General features: G+C 40.9%; 1 protein-coding gene across 2 annotated transcripts in view; it reads left to right on the top strand.

Moving 5' to 3' along the window:
- Positions 1–24,339, top strand: part of STAB2 (stabilin 2) — a 215,994-nt gene that overhangs the window by 39,902 nt on the left and 151,753 nt on the right. For both annotated transcript variants that reach the window (XM_068276928.1, XM_068276927.1), the window contains exons 6-13: positions 3,193–3,288; positions 3,966–4,085; positions 5,545–5,741; positions 9,350–9,483; positions 9,578–9,708; positions 11,345–11,424; positions 16,039–16,188; positions 17,546–17,689. In XM_068276928.1, coding sequence (XP_068133029.1) covers positions 3,193–3,288; positions 3,966–4,085; positions 5,545–5,741; positions 9,350–9,483; positions 9,578–9,708; positions 11,345–11,424; positions 16,039–16,188; positions 17,546–17,689 — 1,052 coding nt within the window. The remainder of the gene's footprint in view (positions 1–3,192; positions 3,289–3,965; positions 4,086–5,544; positions 5,742–9,349; positions 9,484–9,577; positions 9,709–11,344; positions 11,425–16,038; positions 16,189–17,545; positions 17,690–24,339) is intronic.

Genomic DNA, 24,339 nt, shown 5'->3' with positions numbered 1-24,339 from the left:
TGTAAACCTACCAAGACAAGGCCATCCACCTAAACTCACAGGCCGAACAGGGAGAGCGCTGATCAGAAATGCAGTCAAGAGGCCCATGGTGACTCTGGACGAGCTGCAGAGATCTACAGCTCAGGTGGGGGAATCTGTCCATAGGACAACTATTAGTTGTGCACTGTACAAAGTTGGTCTTTATGGAAGAGTGGCAAGAAGAAAGGCATTGTTAAAAGAAATCATAAGAAATCCCGTTTTCAGTTTGCCACAAACCATGTGGGGGACACAACAACCATGTGGAAGAAGGTGGTCTGGTCAGATGAGACCAAAATGGAACTTTTTGGCCAAAATGCAAAACGCTATGTGTGGCGGAAAACTAACACTGCATATCACTCTGAACACACCATCCCCACTGTCAAATATGGTGGTGGCAGCATCATGCTCGGGGGGTGCATCTCTTCAGCAGGGACAGGGAAGCTGGTCAGAGTTGATGGGAAGATGGATGGAGCCAAATACAGGGAAAACTTGGAAGAAAACCTCTTGGAGACTGCAAAAGACTTGAGACTGGGGCAGAGGTTCACCTTCCAGCAGGACAACGACCCTAAACATAAAGTCAGGGCAACAATGGAATGGTTTAAAACAAAACATATCTATGTGTTAGAATGGCCCAGTCAAAGTCTAGATCTAAATCTAATCGAGAATCTGTGGCAAGATCTGAAAACTGCTGTTCACAAACGCTGTCCATCTAATCTGACTGAGCTGGATCTGTTTTGCAAAGAAGAACGGGCAAGAATTTCAGTCTCTAGATGTGCAAAGCTGGTAGAGACATACCCTAAAAGACTGGCAGCTGTAATTGCAGCAAAAGGTGGTTCTACAACGTATTGACTCAGGGGGCCGAATAATTACGCACACCCCACTTTGCAGTTATTGATTTGTAAAAAATGTTTGGAATCATGTATGATTTTCGTTCCACTTCTCCTGTGTATACCACTTTGTATTGGTCTTTCACGTGGAATTCCAATAAAATTGATGCATGTTTGTGGCAGTAATGTCACACAATGTGGAAAACTTCAAGGGGGGCGAAAACTTTTGCAACCCACTGTATATATATATATATATATATATATATATATATATATATATATATATATATATATATATATATATATATATATATATATATACATATACATATATATATATATATATATATATATATATATATAGATATATATATACATATACATACCGTATTTTTCGCCATATAAGACGCACTTTTTCTCCCTAAAAAATGGGGAGAAAAAGTCCCTGCGTCTTATATGGCAAAGGCAGGGAATCCCCGACTTATGAACGCCCGCTGTTACGAACCGCTGACCCGCCGTCATCGGAGATTCCCTGCCTGCTCTCTCCTGTGCCTCTGCTGTGTCCCCGTCCCCTGTCCCTTCTCTGTGTCCCCGCTACTTTCACTGTGGCCCCGCTACAGTTAACCTGTGTCCCCGCTGCCCGTTTAAGTGTATAGCGGCAGGCTTTGCCTCTCCCATGTCGACGCTTCTTGTCCCCATGTCCCCGCTGCCCGTGTATAGCGGCAGGCTTTGCCTCCCCCATGTTGCCGCATCCTGTCCCCATGTCCCCACTGCCCGTGTATAGCGGCAGGCTTTGCCTCCCCCACGTCGCCGCATCCTGTCCCCGTGTCCCCGCTGCCCGTGTATAGCGGCAGGCTTTGCCTCCCCCACGTCGCCGCATCATGTCCCCGTGTCCCCGCTGCCCATTTAAATGTATAGAGGCAGTCTGTTACCTCTCCAGCAGCGCCCGCAGGGACAGCCGACCTCTTCACCACCACACTTCTCGCTCTAGTGACCGCGGCTTGTACTGACGCGTCATCAGTACAAGCCAACACTAGAGCGAGAAGTGCAGCGGTGAGGAGGTCAGCTGTCCCCGCGGGCGCTGCTGGAGAGGTAAGTGACTGCCTCTATACATTTAAACGGGCAGCGGGAACACGGGGACAGGATGCGGCGACATGGGGGAGGCAAAGCCTGCCTATATACACTTAAACTGGCAGCGGGGACACAGGGACAGGAAGCGGGGACATGGGGGAGGCAAAGCCTGCTGCTATACACTATTTGAAAAAGGGAGCAGGGACACATGCTAACTGTAGCGGGGACACGGGAGAGAGAAATGGCAACACAGGGGAGGTAGAAAGAGACACCTGGGAACAGAGTGGGGACACCTGGGGGGAACAAAAGGACACCTGGGAACAGAATGACACCTGGGAACAGAGTGGGAACTCCTGGGGGAAACAGAAGGACACCTGGGTGGAACAGAAGGGGACACCTGGGGGGAACAGAATGACACATGAGGGGAAAGAAGGACACTGGGGGGACAGAAGGACACATAAGGGACACAGGAGGACACCTTTTGGGGGAGAACAAAGTACAGGACGCTCCTGGAACATGGATACACCAGGTTTAGTAAATATATATTTTTTTCCTTGGTTTTTGGCCTCTAAACTTGGGTGCGTCTTATATTCCGGAGCATCTTATAAGGCGAAAAATACGGTACATATGCTCTAAGGCCTGTTATACTAACGGAAGATGCTAGTTTGACAGCAGTGGTCACTTCCCACCATCTCACTGTGGCCATGGCAGCACCTTAGTCCAGAAACACAGCAGCCAGCATCTTCCGAAACACTGCCAGTACCCAAGCCTCTGTTCCATGACCTATGCACTGGCAGCCACTGGCAGTGGATCCCCTGGCTGCACATGCCAAGAACGTGTGAAACTGACATGAACAAAGACAGATGCAGCTACTCTGGGATTTTATTGTATAGGATATGCAGAGAGGGAGATATTGCTTGATTCACAGTTGGAAACCGACATGATTTCTTACAATGCAATGAGCTTCACAGACAGCAAACTGTCAGGGCCATGGCCCTGACCTCACACTGTGGGAGGGGTTTTACCACAATACCAGCCATACAGATGTCCCTGATGATCTATTCAAGAAAATGTAAAAATTACTCACTGGAAAGGGAGTATCAGCTACTTTAACTTATTGGGATGAAGTTCAATCCTTTAACTGTTAAAACATTATACATGTCTTAAAACCGGTGGGAAACTGAATTACTATGCAGTTATTGTTTTGTGTTTCAAGCTTGAGGACTGTGTGCTTTGTGATTACCTAAAATGCTATATCATTTTTTCCCCCTAACAGTTTGTGACTGTGTACATGGCATTTGCAACAGTGGGATCACAGGAAATGGCTTATGCTTGTGCCTGTCTGCCTATGGTGGGCCTAGATGTGATAAACGTAAGTAACCCTATAGAAAAACAGAGAAATGTTGGCCTTATTACTCACCGTGTTTCAAATAGCTGTTTGTGCTTTGTTTACAAAACTTGTGTTTCAGTAACTACAAGTATTATTTTACATGGTAGAGCACAAGTTATTTACTTACTTACTTACTTAATTCATGCTCTGGATCTAGTTTTCTATTTTGTACACATTCACAAATCTCTGATGTAAACCAAGTGTTTCAATAAGCAAAAAGTAGAACAAAAGCAGGTATTCAAAAAGCATTAATAGAATAAATATAAAATAATACAAATTATCCTGCATGCTGAGCCAAACAAAGAGCTGTTTGCCCAACTGACAGACTATGCTACACAAGTGAGAATGTTGTTTTCATCTGTCTTTAGTCATATTGCAATGACTAATCACCACAATGCCTTCATCTGCTAATGGCAACAGGCACAGCCTGTTATGTTTCTGTTATTAGCAATGGCCTGAGTTTGATTTATAGTTGTGTAGGCTGGTATTGTAGCTATTCATGGCTTCAGTTCTGTAGCCATCTAAAAATTACCGTACTACTATCAGGAGTGTCTTGTGACTTCTGCAAGCCACCCTTACTAGTCATCCGTGTGACCAATTTATTATATAGTGTTTCTTGAATGTTTTTTTTTTTTATTTTATTTGTTGTGTATCCCTAGCTATACCAGACTGTGTTGCATTGAAGTGCCGGGAAAACTCGCGATGTGTAATCTCAGATACGGGTACTATGGAGTGTAAATGCTTACCAAATTATGTGGAGAAGGGCTCAGCATGTGAACGTAAGACTTTTCTCTTTAATCTTCTGCAAACTGGAAAAAAAAGGTTTATGAAAATAATACTAACATGCTTCACTATGGTGCAACCATTACTTTGGCACATACAAGGATCATCCGGAAAGTAACAGCCGTTTTCAATTAATTAATTAAGGACATTTTTTATTTTAGACACACTATGTTTTCCCCATGTTATCACGACCTTTATTTAGTAATTTATCACATTTTTTACAAGGTTTTCAATATTTTTGTTGTAGTAGCATCACACTCCTCACATATGGGTTGGATGATGTGATAAAGTGGGGGCTTCATGTTTATGCTGCTGAACAAACAGTTACCCGTGTTCTGTTGTCATGTGACAAGTGTTGGAGGGAGAGAAGAGGTTAACCTGACTGATGCAAGTTACATAACAGAAAGAATACCTTGTGTGGCAGATAAAAGCAAACGTCTTTTAGCTTCTATGTGACCCTTTTGGATATCCTTTTTGACTACAAAAGTCTGAGATTCTCTACATGGGAGATTCAACCTGATACATAAGGGGAGTGGGGGGGGGGGGTTGCCACTCTCTTGCAAGTTACCCACCAATGTTGTAAGCCATGTAAGTTTGTATAGCTCAAGGACCTGCCAAGGCCTCCTTGGCCTTTTTCCTTTTGGCCCTGAACCTTACTATTTCTAGGTGGGCTACAGATAAAAATTTGAAAATCATGTTTTGCAGGAGAGCAGTTTATGTACCACAGACCTCATTGGTTACATGCACACTTTTTGCTTTTTATAATTGCTTACAAGTGCAATTCTAGATGCCCGCTTATCCCTCATCTACAATATCCACAATCTTGTGTATTTACTAGGCAAAAAGACTGCGTAAACAAACGTCGGGGAAAATGTTTAGAAAATGTTCCTAAAATGCAAATAAATATTATGTAGATAAGTAATATTTTTGTTTATGTATTATTAATTTGCAGACCCCCTCCTCCACCCAAGCCCTACTTCTCTTTATGATACCTTACCTATGGTACTTACCATGGAGGGTTCAAAGTAAAACAAGAAAACACAATTGCTTTGATTTAAAAAAAATGTGATCACATAATGAAAAAAAAAGTTTGTTTTTTCTTGTTTGTTTTTTTACAAAACTTAAAAACGTACATTTTCCAGTAATCTATTATTCCTTATTTTGTCTACTCTTCAACTCTTCTGTGTTCTTGTTCTGTAAGAGTCTCCTATCACTTGTCAAGGTCAAAATGGGCAGGAACCTTGACATAGGCATATTTAAGAAAAGTGAATTGAATAAAGACCTTGATGTACAGAATTGATTATCATACCAAAGTATGCTGCTCTTTCTTATAGTAATCTAGATTTTTCATTTTCAGGACCAATAATCTCACTTCTTTGTTAGCAGTGCTAGCTATGAAATATCCATATACTATTCCTACTGTAAAACTGTCTGAACCCAAAACTATTTTTTCAGCCATAAATCCATGTTTGAGGAGAGTGTGTGACGCGGCAGCTACTTGCACCTATCTAGGCCCTAACAAGCACCAGTGCACTTGCAAGCAGGGCTACCAGGGTGACGGTAAAGTGTGTTTACCAATTGACAACTGCCAAGAAAACTTTGGAAACTGCCCCACAGCATCATCCGTCTGTAAATATGATGGACCAGGACAGGTGAGATTTGTTTGTCATCTACAACTGAAAATGTAGCATCAACGCAACAGTATTTGTGGAGATATAAAGCTAGACTACTAGTTTACATGATTGTTACTTAGTCCTGGGTGTGTATGGATTCCGCAGTGAGTGTGCTGATGGCTCCTGGTTAGTGGAAAGCAATTATTAGCAGCACCGAGGGCCTTTACACTTAGAATGTAGCAGTATAAGAGTAGCTGTGACTTTCACTATTATGTTCCCAATGCGTTCAAGTACAATTTAGGAAGCATGACGCGTGCATGAATATTAAATTATTTCTGTCTGGCACGATAAGTGATTTCTCATAAAATGTTGTTTAGAGATGAAATATAATTTTGCTGCCTTAAAAAGCTTTACACAAAAGATCTGACAATTGTCATTTTGGAGGTGAAAACCACTTAAAGAGAACCCGAGGTGTGTTTAAAGAATGTTATCTGCATACAGAGGCTGGAGCTGCCTATACAGCCCAGCCTCTGTTGCTATCCCAAACCCAACTAAGGTCCCCCTGCACTCTGCAATCCCTCATAAATCACAGCCGTGTTGTGAGGCTGTGTTTACATCTGTAGTGTCAGTCTCAGCTGCTCCCCCGCCTCCTGCATAGCTCCGGTCCCTGCCCCCGTCCCTTTCCTCCAGTCAGCAGGGAGGGAAGGGATGCAGGCGGGGACTGGAGTTCTGCAGGAGGCGGGGAGAGCAGCAGACTGACACTATAGAGATAAACACAGCTAGCTCTGACAAGCTGTTTGTCAGCAGCGTGGCTGTGATTTATGAGGGATTGCAGAGTGCAGGGGGACCTTAGGGGGGTTTGGGATAGCAACAGAGGCTGGGCTGTATAGGCAGATCCAGCCTCTGTATGCAGATAATATTCTTCAAACCCAGGTCTCTTTAAGGACCAGGGCATTTTTCACTGATCTGTGCTGCGTGGGCTCTCCAGCCCGCAGCACAGATCAGGTTTGAGGCAGGGCGATCAGACTTCCCCCTTTTTTCCCCACTAGGTGGATGTCCTGCTGGGGGGGTGTGATCGCCGCCGCTCTGTGTGGCCGAGCGGGGGGGGGGGCTCCTCAAAGCCCCCCTCCGCAGCGCTATTCCCCCTTCCCTCTCCTTCCCTCCCTCTCCTGCTCACTATGGGCGGTACAGGACGGCGATCCGTCCTGTACCACCTCTGATAGGCTTCATCTGATAGGCTTTAGCCTATTAGATGCCGGCGATCCCCAGCCAATCAGAGGCCGGGGATCGCCGATTTTCTTTACGCCGCTGCTGCGACAGCAGCGCCGTAGGATGTAAACACAGGGGATTTCTTCCCCGCGTGTTTACATTTCACCTGCGAGCCGTGATCGGAGGCTCGCAGGCTGAGAGGCTGTTTCCATGGAAACCCCAAAAACAACCAGCCGCCGCCTATCGGCGTTAGGCGGTCGTTATGTGGTTAATGACAGGCTCTTTTAATGTCAGTGTAACCAGTATGTCCCCCTGCTTGACCCCAAGGGTGGAAGAAATTACACAGAAACAAACCTGCAGTGACATTTCTTTGGCAAGGCATTACATTAACATTTATCAATGATTACAAAGCATTGTGGTGTAATGCTCCTCATACTAAGATGTGTGCATTGTGATCACAACTTCGCTCAATGCAGATGATTATGCCAGGCAACAATGTAACATCCAGGTGAAAAACGGCTTTTAACCTTGGCAGTACAACAAAGATCTGGATGTCTGGATTGCTTCTTGTTTTTCATACGCACAGCTAATACAACTGCTACTGTCATTCAACTCCCTCACAAAAATATATTCCTTTATATGGTTAGGAGTCACAAGCTAGACACTTAATTCAATCTAGTTCCTGATATCCATCAGCCACTCCAAGTTTCGTTAGACTCTAACGGTTAGAGTATCATTATATTCTTTTCCTATTGCCATCAAGTTCTTCCAGAATATGAACATATGAGTTCTTCTCAGCTATAGCATGGTATTAGATCATAAGATAACATCTAAAAGAGATGTATCATTGCAAAGCAGGTCATTTGGATGCTGTGCAGCACCTGATAATATTGGTGTAATTGTGCTATTGTTCAAAAGTTCAAATGAAGACAAAGAGCCTGATTTATAAATTCCAGTAATTTCCAGTAAAATAGCACTGTAACATAGTCAGGCTGGTTCAAGGCTGCCCATATTACTTCAAAAGAGGTTAACAGTCTCCTTCAGTGCCAAGTAACTGGTCAACGAAGGTCACTGTTGAAAGCTAGCTGGAACTATAAACCTCATAGGACATTTTCTAAGACCCTCATGAGCAAAAGGGTCTCGATTTTCAAAGTCACTCCATCAAACAACACAAAATGGGATTATTAAAATATAGCTGAACTTAGAAGCTCAGCTGTGAGGTAGCTTCCTCTAAGTCCAGAGTCCACATAGACCTTTTGTTTGCAGGGTTGCAGCAGTTCTATTCACTAGAAATATATATTTTTGTTTTAACTGTCATATGAGTTTCTGTGAAATCAACTGTGCTGCTAGTCTGTTTGACCCATTTCTACCCCTAAAGTGCAAATAAACTTGTGACTGGGAAGTAGCTGATGTATCACTTTAGAAAAGGACTCATGTAATCAATGCAATCCCGGGATTACAAAAAAGATTCCCAATAGAAAAAGCTTTATTGATACATATACAAAAGGGTATATCCAAAAATAGAAAGGTATAAAAACACACAATTCTTCTATATCAAGCAGTGGGTCCTCATAGAGCCAGAGACATAAAAACACTATCTGATTTAGCTTGGTAAGTGATTATTGCTTTGTGGGTATTACATTTTTCAAGGCAACGACACATGTTCGTTTCGGGCTTTTGTAGCCATATATGCCCTTCGTCAGGCCAAGATACCCAGCTCTGTATGGCTCAATCAGGCGAGGAAAACCAAATAAAAATCAACAAGTGATATACTGGGGGCGCCTGAACATACCAGGCGTACACAATACCTTCCCAACAGCGGTGAATACGCTAGGACGTGGGAACCCACTGTTGGGAAGGTATTGTTCACAAAGCAATAATCACTTACCAAGCTAAATCAGATAGTGTTTTTATGTCTCTGGCTCTATGAGGACCCACTGCTTGATATCGAAGAATTGTGTGTTTTTATACCTTTCTATTTTTGGATATACCCTTTTGTATATGTATCAATAAAGCTTTTTCTATTGGGAATCTTTTTTGTAATCCCGAGATTGCATTGATTACATGAGTCCTTTTCTAAAGTGATACACTAGCTATAGCGGGCAAGGTGGACTGCCCTCAAAGAGGACTGTGTTTTGATCCTTCACAATATAAAGGACTTCACCCAACAACTTATTCTTTCAAAATATGGGAAGTAGCTGAGTCAGATAACCATCTAATGCCTGCAGCAACTACCAGCTCTCATTCAGTAACAACAGCTGCACATGTAAAGCAATGTAAAAAATGTGTAAGATACAAGCTGTCATCACCATTAGACTGAGATTCATTAGCTCAATCAACGCCCCCCCTTCTTGAATATAATAAATTCCACGGTTTAAAATCATAATCCATCTTCCAGTCCTGAACAAGCTTATTTGTGTGTGTTTGTTTATTTTTAGTCACACTGTGAATGTAAAGAAGGTTACAGTAACTTTCAGCCTGGAGTTGGGTGTCAGCTGGTAGATGTATGCGCAACCAAGAACACATGCAGTAAGCATGCCAACTGTACTACTGTCTCTCCTGGGCAAATTGAGTAAGTGACACTATTTGATGAGTTTCTCTGTTTCCCATTCAGTGTGATGTGTGTGTTTTTAACAGATTTGCATGTCCCTTGCCTATGTTAACAGATGCGTGTGTAAGAAGGGTTATATTGGGGACGGCACTGTATGCTATGGAAACCTCTTGGAGCGTATGAAGGAGATTAACATGGAGCCAGGACCATGGCAAGGAAAGTTGTCTGTAGCAATCAGCTTGTTTGGTGGGTCTTTACTTTGTTTATGGTCCAACATCATTATAAAAGTAATATGGTATTTAAAAGTCATTATAACATGTAGGATCATCTCAATTAGACCTGATATACTAGACCAGTGTTTCTCGAACCTGTCCTCGAGACTCCCCAGTAGTTCATGTTTTGCAGGCAGCCTCACCTATGCACAGGTGGGGTAATTAGTGTCTCAGCTACATGGAATCCACCTAGCTGGGACACTAATTACCCCACCTGTACATAGGTGAGGCTTCCTGCAAAATATGCACTCTGGGGGAGTCACAAGGACAGGTTTGACAAAACACTGTATTTGACCACTGTTTAACGTTATTAAACAAATTAAAACAGACGATTATGTCATGGAGATGCAAAGTCCCCCTTTGTGTATCTGCATTTTTAGAAACATCCTGATTGTATTTTCTAACTTTAGGAAGATGTGCAAAATTAAAGTGTACTTGGAAGCCAGGAACTGTGTGGCAAACAAAAGCTATTGATGAGCTCCGCTCATAAACATTATTCTAGACACAGTGAGCAATATGGGATGCAAACATTGCACTGTGCCAGTGCCCCCAAGCCTCAGGGGCACAGATAGGGCCCACTTGCAATTATAGCATTAGCTCTTTATAGGTGCCATAGTGATAATGATTACCCACATACGGACGTTGAATAGTGGTCATTAACAAACCTTTACTTTTTCTCTGCTCACACCTCTCTCTCACACAGTAGCTGTCCTTGCATTTGGTGGTCTGTGTCATGTGATTTCTTTACAGCTAGTGCTTAGGGGATGGGGTATATGGCTTTGTAGCTGCTCCAACTGAGTGTACATATGTTTTGTTTGCACAGTTGAAGCTTCTTTCAGGAGAAACAAATCTTCCACTCTCTCCATAATAGTCTGTGAAGTCAATGCTGTCTCTGCGTTTGACTGTGCTCTGCTCTTATAATGTCTCTTCTAATAAATTATGGGAAATCATTCTACATCTCCCATAATAAATATTTGCAGGCAGAAAAATATTGTCATCCTCCATTCCTCCATTTACTCATATGACACTTTCTCTGCAGTTGAAAGGATACGCATCCTGGAAGACACCCCCCCCCCCCCCCGGGCAGGTATTAGGCTCCCTGCACACTGCATGCGATTCCGATTTTTAATTATTTTTTACAGCCGATTCCGATTTTTAATCGTTACTGCATTCTGCGATTTTTCCTCTGTTGTCTGTTGATTGCATTCAGGGGAAATCGGAATTGCGAATCGGAATTGCAAAACGGATTTGCAGCGTGCAGGGAGCCTTAGGGCGTACACTCGCTGCTGAAGGCATAGATTGCAGCTTCTCCATTCATTTCTAAGGGATGTCTGTGCACAGTGAAGAACCATGGGATTGCTCAAGTCCGCTCTTATCAGCTGAACGACAGACTGTACACACGCCCAATTTGATGATGAACGACCGGTCATTTAGACGTCGAAACAACGGGTCGTTTGTACAAATCCGACATGTGTATGTACCTTAAATCTACATTAGGAAATACTCTGCAGATATATTGCAACAATGTGTTGGGTACATAGATATATAAAGTGTCAGCTACACAATGGGTAGTGAAAGTCCTGATTAGATCTGTTTCTGCTTATCTGTAGATGTTTATTCGTGGCAGCTGTCTTCCCTGGGCCCATTCACAGTCTTGGTGCCCATAAACAAAGGCATCAAAGCAAAAGATGTAAGTATGCCTATGTATTTATTCAGTTTAAAAATTGAGCTCTGTGGCCCTGAACCTTTTTCTACTGATTTTTTTTTTCTACAGAAACCATATAAGGTGGATATTCTTACTTCAGCTAGACTGTCTTGAAAACAATTTATTTTGACAAGTGGGTTAATCGAAAAGGCAATCTAGATTGGGTTAAGCATTGTGTTACTTTGAGCAGTGCAACATCATGTAGATGCCTCATGAGCATCAGAGCTGTCAGTGTAGTGTATCAAGTTGTACTCCCTGCTGAGGGAAAGATGATGTTAAAGTTCATGACATTCCATTAACAGAAGTTTGCCTTCTTAAAACAGAAGGTATTTGCTATTATTTGGGTTGGAGTGAGCATATGATGTCTCCCACAATGCATCCTTGCTGAATATGCTAATCATCCCTTTGTTGTTCCTGTAAGCTAAACACACTTTGCTCCCTGCTCAGACCTCTGTTAGACAGCAGCAGTTCATAGGAAGCAGGTTCATGTCATGGGTGTTTTGGGTCATGTGATGATGCAAACCATCACATGACACAAAGTGCCAGAGCTCTGGTCTAGCAGAGGTTGAGTTATTTAGATGCTGAATATAAAACTGTCATAATGGCTGGCCTGCTGCATACATCGCATAAACATCTCCCACCGAAATTCAAAAGCAGTAAGATCTTTAACGATACCATAGTGACTTGGAGAGAGCTATGCAAGATATTCCATATGCCTTATTTGATTTCCAAGTACATGCCATTGTGGGGGTTACCTGAGTTTCCAGCAAGCTTAGCTCATGGAGGCTTCTTCGAATGGAGGGATAAGGGGATACAAAGGCTAGGGCAGCTGCTGGACCTAAAGTCGGGTAGTTTATTATCTTTTCTGGGTATTAGGTCTAAGTTCAATATCCCTCGCCATCATTCCTATACTACGGCCAATTGAGATCTTTTGTAGAAAGCAAGGGGGCTCAATATAAAAAAAATCCACCTAAAATTGCCTAGATGAGTTTTTGGCCCCGCATGTTCCCAAAATTTCTTTGTCTACAATCCAGATAGATCTTCAACAGCATTCTGCCTCTAAACAAGCAATGAACAACCTGTCTAATTGGTCCAAATATTTGCCGGATAATGACCTTCCAACTAAGATCCTGTAAGGTTACAAAATAATCCACAAACTTATTATTGGGGAAAGCTGGAGGGAATCTCACCTCAAATTTATACATAAGGCAAAATATGCATTTAATATTAAATATAAACATCCTCCGGCCCATTATAGTCCAAAATGTCCTAAATGCTCTTACCCTGATGCGGACATATTCCATTGTGTGTGGAGTTGTCCAGTGATAGTAGACTTTTGAAATAAAGTGTTAAATTATATCAAACAAATGTGCAAAGTCCAATTGGAATTATTACCATTACTGTTTAACAAATGGATATATTAATGTGCCCCCTCAACCTGGGACGTGAAAGAGGAACCTTTACATTTATTTCAGCTGGATAGAATGGTTGCAATGAGCCACAAAGATAAAAAACCCAAAGTCATTCTTTAAGAAATGGAAGTTATTTATTCTGATGACTCATTCTCAACAGGAAATCAAAGATCTGATGGAACACTTTAAATATACGAAATGGTATTTAACGGAACATCTACTGGGCACACTGGGGAAATTAGACATTTCATGAAGTCTTTCAACACAATAGATAAGGTTAATTGGTCGGGAATGACAAGGGGAGGGGGAGGAACTCAGGGTGGGTTTGGGTTAATCTTGATATGTATGTTCATATCAGTTATATGTACGAATTATTATAAGAAGTTTTCCTTAATATTATTACTTTGGGATATAAAACTGTACACTCTTGATATGTGGATTTACCCAATGGGGTGGTTAATCTGTTAAAATTCAAATACATTTTGTTAAAAAAAACATGACATAATGTAATCGCGTCTTTTAATTATGTAGATCAGGACTAATATACATCAACATACTTCAAACTAATGGGGGGCCGGAGTATACATAATACTGTATGATGTAGAAAACATTACATTGAACCTAGGTAGTGTAAACTATTACCTGTTTACACGTGCAGCCCTTTTGTCTCCCATTTAACCAAAGCAGATAATACGCCCCGAATACAGCATGTGCAGATAGTAAAAAACCTTTTTTAGCCAGACAGTGAAGCATACTCAGGAAGCAACTTGTTGTCTAATTGGATAGCAGTGTCACCTGATACGGAATTGGATTGGAAGCTAACGAATGACTGCTCGCTGGCTTCCCTGTGGATTGATGGTACCAGCAGTGCTATTCTATATGCGAGACATCAATATTTTAAGATGCAGTGGAACGCAATTTGTGAGTGGGGGGCCAGAGAAAAAGCCTCATGGGGCTGCATTTGGCCCGCGGGCCTTAGTTTGAGGACCACTGATGTAGATCATCAGGCCAAAAACAGATGTGATATTAGAGTATGATAGAGGGACTTGTGTAATACCTGTATCCTATTAGTGTTTTTTAATTGTATACAGTACAGCACCACAGTGAATGCTTGTCCTATATTAACCACCTTACCCCCCGCGGTACGGATTTCTCCGTCCCTTTTTCCATCCCTATAAAACCAAGGGACGGGGAAATCCGTACATCCTGCGCTACCGCCGCTGTCCGCGCTCCCGCCGCTCGTGCACGCCGCTGCCCGCTCGCCCAGAGATCAATGAACGGGAAAATCCATTCCCGTTTGTTGATCTAAGCCCCCGCATGGATCTGCTGCTTCTATGAGAAACAGCGCGATCATTGTGATTTTCCCAGCCTCATAGTGCTTCCTGTAAGCGTCATTCCGGACGCTTACAGGTCGCATGAACAAAGACTCACTGTGGCCATCTTGTGGCCAAATAGTAAAACTACACTCTAAAGCATTTTACATATACAAATACATTAGTTTTACACTATAAAATTAACTCATTACCTCCCACACTACCCAATTTTTTTTTTGTAATTAAAAAAAAAAAAAATACAATAAAAAAAACGTAAATAGTTACCTTAGGGACTGAACTTTTTCAATATTTATGTCAAGAGGGTATAACACTGTTACTTTATAAAATATGAGCTTGTAATTAGCAATGGATGCAAAACTGAAAAAAATGCACCTTTATTTCCAAATAAAATATTGGCGCCAAACATTGTGATCGGGACATAATTTAAACAGTTTTATAACCGGGAGAAATGGGCAAATACATTTCATGGGTTTTAATTACAGTAGCATGCATTATTTAAAAACTATAATGGCGAAAACTGAAAAATAATAATTTTTTTCCCCACATTTTTTCCTATTTTCCCATTAAAACACATTTATAATAAAATAATTCTTGGCATAATGTCCCACCTAAGGTAAGCCTAATTGGTGGCGAAAAAAACAAGATATAGTTCATTTCATTGCGATAAGTAATAATAAAGTTAGAGACGAATGAATGGAAGGAGCGCTGAAAGGTGAAAATTTCTCTGGTGTTTCAGGGGTAAATCCCCTCGGTGGGGAAGTGGTTAAACCAAAATAGGAATAATAATTATAATTCCAAAAGAAGGACTGTTCCTCCAAAAGAGAGACATTCGTGAGCCATGTATTACTCTGCAAAGCATGCAGAATGTCTATCATTGTACCAACAGATTGACTGATGGTAGGGCACCACATGGGCTGTCTGGTGTGGTGATCCAGTCACAGTTGTGACCATTGTGACCCCAGGACATCTGTGGAGTATGTGGAGAAACTCTACCCAACCACAGAGAAAATATATGATCGCCATGCTTGGTGTCCTACATTTGAATTCGAGACTCTGGATCCAGTAATGGATGTAACTTGGGAAATATCTTTATTTAATGATTTGTGGAGTTCTTCTTTAGGTAGAATGGTGTATTTTCTATATCACATTTTTGTGAAAACAGAGCCCTTTTTGAGATAAATTAGGCTTTTTCATGAACAGGTGTGAGCAGCACGGTGGGTAGTGGTTAGCGCACTAGTCTTGCAGCACTGAGTCCCCGGTTTAAATCCCAGCCTGGGCACGGTCTGCATGGAGTTTGTATGTACTCCCTGTGTTTGTGTGGGTTTCCTCTGGGTACCCCGGTTTTCTCCCACATCCCTAAATTGGCCCTAGACTACGATACATGCACTACACGATACATACATAGACAAATGACTATGGTAGGGACTAGACTGTGAGCTCCTCTGAGGAACAGTTAAGTGATAAGACAATATACACTGTACAGCGCTGCCTAATATTTCGGCGCTATATGAATACTTAGATAAATTAAATAAATAAAAAATAGCCAAGTGTAGCGTACGTAAAATCTGCTCTGAGGGCTCCTTCCCACTAATGCTACTTTTTATCTGCTTTTGAAAACGCTGCTTTTTAGAAATGTATGAATTTGCAAATTGCACATAGATGACCCATTATATCCTTCCAGTAATGCATAGTAAGGCAGTGCATTTTATAAACCTGCTGCTGCATGCATTTGCATTTGCTAAAGGCATGTCTTCCATACTATTGATATACCATATAAAGATATGTGCACAGGTGTGCTGTGCCATATGATTTATAGAATGAAAATTCACAGAATTGTAACTTATCTGTTTCAGGTAAAGAATGCTTTCACAAACAAAGAGAATACATTGTACTTTATAAAGCTCCACATGATTGCTGGCCAGCTAAATGCCGAAGACTTCAACAGCACCGATTTGATTTATACATTGACTGGAAAATCAGGGGAAGTGATCAGTGGAGAGGCGGTAAGCTTTTTAAACAGTCATGGAGGAGTACATAATTTGGTACACTGCAATTCGTGCAATGGTTGTATGCATGAGAAATGGCATGTCTTGGCCAATTAAATGCGGTTCTAGAGATGCTACCTGATTACACAGCTGCTCCGCAATACCTATGTGGCTGAATGACAAATGATTGAATGAAACAACTTTGGAATTCAAGTAACTTTGGACAAGGATGCTCTGCAGAAAGGGGGAGGGGAGAGGTTTTGGGACAATATTCCTTGGGGGTGGAAACCCACACTGGCAATCTCTGAATTCCCTTGGGAATACCAGCCCCCATGGAGGAAAAGGGGTTAACAGTACTTGGAAAGAGGGTGCTCTTTTTTTGAATGTGTATTAAAGCATGTTCTCTCATTTTAGTGGCTGGATAGTATTCTGGTTAAAGACTCTGCCTTTGAGATGGGAGACCAGGGTTCGAATCCGGGCTAGGATCAGTACCTATTCAGTAAGCAGTCCTTGGGCAAGACTTCCTAACACTGCAGGGTGGCCCCTCTTGCGCGCCCTTAGTGGCTGCAGCTCTTGAGCGCTTTGAGTCCAACGGGAGAAAAGCGATATACAAATGTTAGGATTATTATTATTATTATTATTATTATTATTATTATTACATTTTAAAAGCTTCACTATGTGACTTGAAGAAAATAGATTAAAGCTTATGGAGGCTAATGAACCAAAAACCACCACAATCTGATACTGCTTTGGTTTAAAAAGAAAAATAAGTTTTCCCACAAAGACTTTAAAATACATTTTCTCAAAAACTGCAAGGTATTTTTGAAATCATTTTGGACATATTCTCACAACTGGCTCTAATATACATAGAACATTTGGTTAATATAGCATGTCTGGGAGCTTCAAAATTAGTCCGGAGAGTCGATGCCATATACTTCAATACAAAAAACAACAGCCAAACCTGAAATTTACCCAGGCCAGAACGGGATTCGAAACCGTGTTTTAATAATTTCACTCTTCTCTAATAAAGACGTACTTATCTATTTTAAACATAAATGAAGAGGTGAGTAGAAGGGCAGTGATGTTTCAGTGTGGCCACAAGTATATGCAGATATTAGAAAAACCGTTAGCTGTTTTTTTAAGTTCCTTCCCCCTTTAGCAGCATAATATTGTTGCACAAGTTTCCTCCTGAGTGCGTTAGAAATCGCAAAATATTAATGAAAGTGATCTGATTCACAGAGCATATTTATCTAAAATTTTGTATAGAAATTGTTTTTTTTTTAATGATCTTTTGTACAATTTAAAAGTATCTACAGTATGTTAACTTTCGTATAAATAAATAATTAACTTCATTGCCCTTTTAATTGTTTTGTAGGATAATGAGTTAAAAATAAGGATTCGTGGAAGCAAAAAAAGGGGGAAGTTTCTAGTAAAAAATCTAATTGCCTCTAATGGAATCTTGCACATCATTGATAAAGCCATGGATTTTGTGGAGCCAACATTAGAGAGCAATACAAAGGTAAGTTATACATAATTTTACAATCTCTTCACTCACATTGCCGTGCCACACTGCACAATTAGGCAGGTGATTTAATCTCCACCCTTCTGTATAATTACCTTGCCGTGGTGTCTCAATGAAGCAATGACTTGTGTAGGGCCACCCAAGATGAGCAGGTCATTGCATAGAGATCAGACTAAAGACAATCCGCTGGAAAAGGTACTGGCAGTCCACTCCAGTTAACGTCTGCCAAGAAAACCAGATGAACAGAAGCAACCATGATTATGTCGATATGGCATCTGAAGATGAGTCCTCCGGGCCTGAAGATGCCCAACAAGCTACTGGGGAAGAGCAGGAGACAAGTAATAGAGCAAGCATTACTGATAGTGATGGATTAAAGCCAAGAGGACATTTACAGTAAATGCTGAGGTGCACAGAAATATTAAAAGTACAGTCTGATGCTGCAAAAGACAATATATTGTCTGGAATATAAGAACTATGAATCAAGGAAAGTCCAACCTGATCAAAGATGAGATGACAAGGCTTAACATTGACATCCTGGGAATTTGTGAACTAAAATGAACTGGCACTGGTCATTTCACATCAGAAATACATCAGATTTTCTATTGCGGACAGGATACTCACAGAAGGAATGGAGTAGCCATCATCATCATCAATAAAATGATATTAACATCAGTCCTTCGTTATATTCCAAAAATTAATAGTCACTGACAACATTATCTCACTTAGATTTCCATGAGATTAAGCTAGTTTGGAGGGAAAGCTGTGGCAGGTTTGGACAAGATACTAATGGATAGAGATTTCACTTTACCAACAAAGGGCAGGATAGTTAACCACTTCACCACTGAGGGGTTTTACCCCCTGACCACCAGAGCAATTTTCACCTTTCAGCGCTCCTTCCATTCATTCGTCTATAACTTTATCATTACTTATCGCAATGAAATGAACTATATCTTGTTTTTTCCGCCACCAATTAGGCTTTCTTTAGGTGGGACATTATGCCAAGAATTATTTTTTTCTAAATGTGTTTTAATGGGAAAATAGGAAAAATGTGGGGGAAAAAAAAATTATTTTTCAGTTTTCGGCCATTATAGTTTTTAAATAATGCATGCTACTGTAATTAAAACCCATGAAATTTATGTGCCCTTTTGTCCCGGTTATAAAACCGTTTAAATTATGTCCCTATCACAATGTTTGGCGCCAATATTTCATTTGGAAATAAAGGTGCATTTTTTTCAGTTTTGCGTCCATCCCTAATTACAAGCCCATAGTTTATAAAGTAACAGTGTTATACCCTCTTGACTTAAATATTTAAAAAGTTCAGTCCCTAAGGTAACTAATTATGTATTTTTTTTAATTGTAAATTTTTTAATTTTTTGGGGGAGTGTGGGAGGTAATGAGTTAATTTTTTGTGTAAAAGTCATTTATTTGTATGTGAAAAATGTGTAGGGTGTAGTTTACTATTTGGCCACAAGATGGCCACAGTAACTTTTTGCTTTATTGCGACCTCCAAGCCTCCTTCCGGAAGCTTGGAGGAAGAATAAGGAGGCTGGACACGTGAGTTTCTTCTCACAATGATCGCGCTGCCCATAGGAGAGCAGCGGGTCATTGTGGGGCTTAGATCAACGAACGGGAATGGATTTTCCCGTTCATTGATCTCCGGGCGAGCGGGCGGCGGCGGTTTTACTAGCGGCGGGCGGCGTGTTTACGAGCGGGAGCGCGGACAGCGTCGGGAACGCGGAAAGTACGTGTTTCTCCGTCCCTGGTTTTTAAAGGATGGAAAAAGGGGCGGAGAAATACGTACGCGCGGGGGTAAAGTGGTTAAAACTATGGTCTTCTCAATAGCAACATTTGGCTCCAAAATTCAGACTATAAATAAGGCCATGCATTGAAAAATGGATGCTTTTGAACTGTGGATATGGAGAAAGCTACTAAGAGGCTACTATTATTAAAACCAGGGCTGTGGAGTCGGTACAAAAATCTTCCGACTCCAACTCCTCAGTTTATGAAACCACCAACTCCGACTCCGGGTACCCACAATGGTTCCAACTCTGGCTCCTCGACTCTGACTCCTTAGTCTAATACTTACCAGGGCTGTGGATTTTGTACAAAATCATACGACTCCGACTCCTCAGTTTGTGAAATCTCCGACTCCGGGTACCCAAAATTGCTTCGACTCCAACTCCTCGACTACGACTCCAACTCCGACTCCACAGCCCTGATTAAAACTCAAATACTTGAGTCACATTACTATAAATTACTGAATCTGAGAGAGCCTAAGCACTTTGAGTCCTATGGGAGAAAAGTGCTATAGAAATATTATTGTTATTGTTATATTGAGAAGACAGGATTCTTTATCTTTGATGCTTCGAAAATTGGAGGGTAAAAGAAGATGATTATGACAGAGGCTAAGTTGGATAGACAGCATATGTGAAGCTATGAACCTGCCTATGCAATAACTGAAATAAGCAGTGATTGACAGACATCTGGCGTGCAGACGCACATATGGTCAGGAAGAGAAGGAATCCACTAAACCAATGAGGAAGAAGAGGATTATCTTAGATGTGTAACATTTTGTTTGACCACAAATGTAGTGCTTACACCAGAAGTGGCATAGCTATGGAACTATGTGCCCCAGAGCAAATATTACATTGGGCCCCTCAAGCACTCTATACATAACAATTGATATGGAGCACCAAAAGCTACCAAGGACAGCTGCAGTGTCAGGGAAGTGTTAGGGGGTGCGGCGGAGGAACAGTGTGTTACTGATCACCACTATACAAAGCACATATATAAAGGTAGGCCATGTTGCACTAATGAAGAGGTAATACAACAGTTGAAGGAAGGCCACTAGTGGGTCCCTCTGGCTCAGGAGGCCTGTTGCGATGATTGCAGCCTCTGCATCCTATACTGCTACACAGATGTGTGCCAGGCTTCTAACCTTTTGTGTCACCTGCCTGCATATATTTATTTTTATTTATTTAAGTATTTATATAGCGCTGACATATTATGCAGCGCTGTACAGAGTACTGAGTCTTGTCACTAACTGTCCCTCAGAGGGGCTCACAATCTAGTCCCTACGATATTCATATATATCATGTAATGCATGTATCATAGTCTAGGGCCAATTTTAGGGGAAGCCAATTATCTTATCTGTATGTTTTTGGGATGTGGGAGGAAACCGGAGTGCCCGGAGGAAACCCACGCAGACACTGGGAGAACATACAAACTCCTTGCAGATGTTGACCTGGCTGGGATTGGAACTGAGAACCCAGCGCTGCAAGGCGAGTGTGCTAACCACTACGCCACCGTGCAGCAATTCAGGCAACAGACCTATTAATCTGAAGCCTGTCAGAAGTGATTTACAACAAAGGAAATAGATCATGCTGAGATCCTAACAACACTTCAAAAAGTAAAATTACCCAAAATATCACAGAGCGAATTAGACAATCTTAACAGTCAAATATCAATAGAAGAAATATTAGAAACAATCAAAAATTTACACAATAATAAGTCACCAGGCCCTGATGGTCTCAGCGCAGAATACTATAAAATATTACAAAAGGAACTTGCCCCCCATATGCAAAAAGTATTTAATTTAATCTTACCAACGAGACAAATGCCAAATTCAGCCAACAATGCATACATAAAAGTATTACCAAAACAGGGAAAAGACCCACTTCAACCAGAGTCATATCGACCCATCTCCTTGATAAATCAAGATCTGAACATTTTAACAAAAATCATGGCAGACAGACTAGCAAATCTCCTCCCTCAGTTAGTAGGGAAATACCAGTCTGGCTTTGTCAAGGGCAGATCAGCAGTAGCAAACATCGAAAGGTACTGACAGTCCTGGACTATGTCAAACTATATCCTAAAACATCAAAAAATTATTCAATACTACTGTTAGACGCTGAAAAAGCCTTTGATAACGTCAACTGGGAATGGTTAAAGGCAGTACTTAGACAGATGGGCTTTTCCGGGCTCTTCTTGACATTAATAGAAGCTCTACAACTAGCACCAACAGCTCAATTATACACTCCTGGCTTTCTCTCCCAAAGGATAGCCTTACAGAAAGGAACGAGACAAGGATGCCCACTATCCCTATTATTATTCAACATAGTTTTGGAGCCCATGGCCAAAATCCTGGAGGCTAGAATACAGGGAATCACAATAGGCTCATATACAGTTACACAAACACTATTCGCTGATGACATACTACTATTCATGTCAAAACCACAATCACAACTGACAGAAGTTTTCCGTATAATAGAAGAAGTAGGAAAAGTAAGTGGGTTCAAAGTAAACAAAACCAAAAGTGAACTGCTCTTTCTCAGTAATAACCCAGACACAGTAAGCTCTCTTAAAGAATCTGGTATTAATATATCTAACAAAGTAAGATATTTGGGAATTCAAATATCCAGGACTTCCAACTCAGTGTATGACCTAAATTACCCACCCCTGATGCATAAAATCACTCAACAACTCAAAACTTCCTATTAACTTGATGGGACGAGCAGCATTAGTAAAGTCTATTACCTTTGGAAAGCTACTATACCCATTACAAACCATACCAATACTGTTAAAACACACAGAGGTCAAGAAAATAGAAGCAGCAGTCTCAAGATTCTTATGGGCAGGGAAGAAACACAGGGTAGCACTACATAAATTAATGATGCCAAAGAATGGGGCGGGAATAGGTTTACCCAATATCAGAAATTATAATCTAGCATGCCTTTTTCGACATGCAAGAGATTGGATCTGCAAAAATAGTTTCTTTTCAAACACTGAGCTGGAAGAATCCTTTGCAGAACCTTGGTCATTAGCAGCCATTTTACATACCTCTTACGCAAAACTCCCACAAAAGATTAAGCACAGCATAATTTTGAGAGACACATGGGCAACTTGGAAAGAAGTTAGAAAACGTTTTGGGTTATCATATCAGCTATCTAAGTACACGCCTCTTTGGGGACATCCAGGTTTTCAGGCTAGCATGTCTCATGAGGGATTTGGAGTATGGGAAGATAAAGGCATACAACAAATGGGTCATCTCTTTAATCTGTCAACAGGTAAATGGAAAACCTTTAGAGAACTCAGGTCTGAATATCATCTCCCTAAACATCATTTTTTTATTTTATGCACAAGTAAAATCATATGCTTCATCATTGGTAAAGGACTTATCACAAGAACAGATACCAAATGAATTTGACACTTTCATCAAGCCAGGACTACATAGGCTTTCCCTGTCGGCAATGCAAACAACCCTTCTAAAACGACAACAAGAAAAATACGCGAAAAACAACTTGAAATCCTGGAACAAAGACATAACAGACCCAGAGTTAATGGCGCAAATCATAGAAGGAAACAACCTATACCGCCAAATTATAAATAATGAAAACTGGAGAGACTCGCATTTCAGACTGATACATAGAGCAAAATATGCCTTTGATATCAAATACAAAAGCCCCCTATCAACTATACGCCTTACTGCCCTAAATGTCAGCTCCCAAAAGCCAACCTATACCATTGCATATGGGAATGCAACACTATCAGATCTTTCTGGCTCCAAGTCAAAGACTATATTCAACAAATATGCAACAAAGAAATCGAGATCTCACCACAACTGTTTCTCTTCCATTATGAAAATCAACATTCAGGTGCAGAGGTAGAAAACGCCACTACTCCCCAAAAACTTCCTCTATTGGGTCACCTGATTTTAGCAGCTAGCAAAAAGGTAATATATAACAAGTGGATATACCCTAGCAAGCCAACAATGTGGGACACAGAACAAGAACTATTACAGCTACTTAACTACGACAGACTAGATGCACTAACACATAAAGAGAAAACAGCTAAAATCTTCTTTAAAAAGTGGATGAAGTTCATAGAATTTGCCTATTCAAAAGAGGACATTCAACTTCTGGTCACTCCATTTAAATATACAGAATGGTATGCAACAATGGACCTATTGGGTAAACTGGGTAAGCTAAAGGTAACTTAGAAATACCTTGGCCCTCTTTGAATTGGACTGGAAAAAAACAAAACAAAACAAAACAAAAAAAATCTTTCTTTTGCCAGATAAAACATCTAAAATGTTTGGTATTGTAAATGAAAAAAAATAAATAAATAAAAAAACCAGCATAGAAAGTTGGAACAGCAGACAAAAAGAGAGGGGGGAGGGAGGGGTTGGGGGTGGGGATCCAGAGGGTTAAAAACATAATACATGTACAATGTCAAGAATATTATAAACGTAAAAGTAAGATTGGTACAAAGGGGGTCCCGGAATGGAGGTTTGAAACACCTGATGACCCACTCTCAGATTATTGACACTGTATTCCAAATATACTGTATGTGTTATAGCTTTCTTTAATAAAATATGTGTGAAAAAAAAAAAAAGAAGTGATTTACATTAATCAACCATGTAATATTTTATAGCCTTTTTTGCTATAGGTTCTCCCAAGATGGAAGCTAATGAAGAACCAGCAGTAAACCCAGTCTGGATTGATTAGAAATGTTTTGGTTTTTTGAATTGTGTGACTGAATTTTGCAAACCTTGCCACCTGGATCATACCGGCGCATATAGAGGAATACAGAAAATTCTATAATTTGTGTGACTGCAGTCATGTACATACACACACAGCAAGATCTAC

Source organism: Hyperolius riggenbachi, chromosome 3 (assembly GCF_040937935.1).
Source record: "Hyperolius riggenbachi isolate aHypRig1 chromosome 3, aHypRig1.pri, whole genome shotgun sequence".
Lineage (NCBI taxonomy): Eukaryota > Metazoa > Chordata > Amphibia > Anura > Hyperoliidae > Hyperolius > Hyperolius riggenbachi.
Note: the sequence above shows the minus strand (reverse complement) of the source record. Positions and strands in the feature narration are given on the sequence as shown.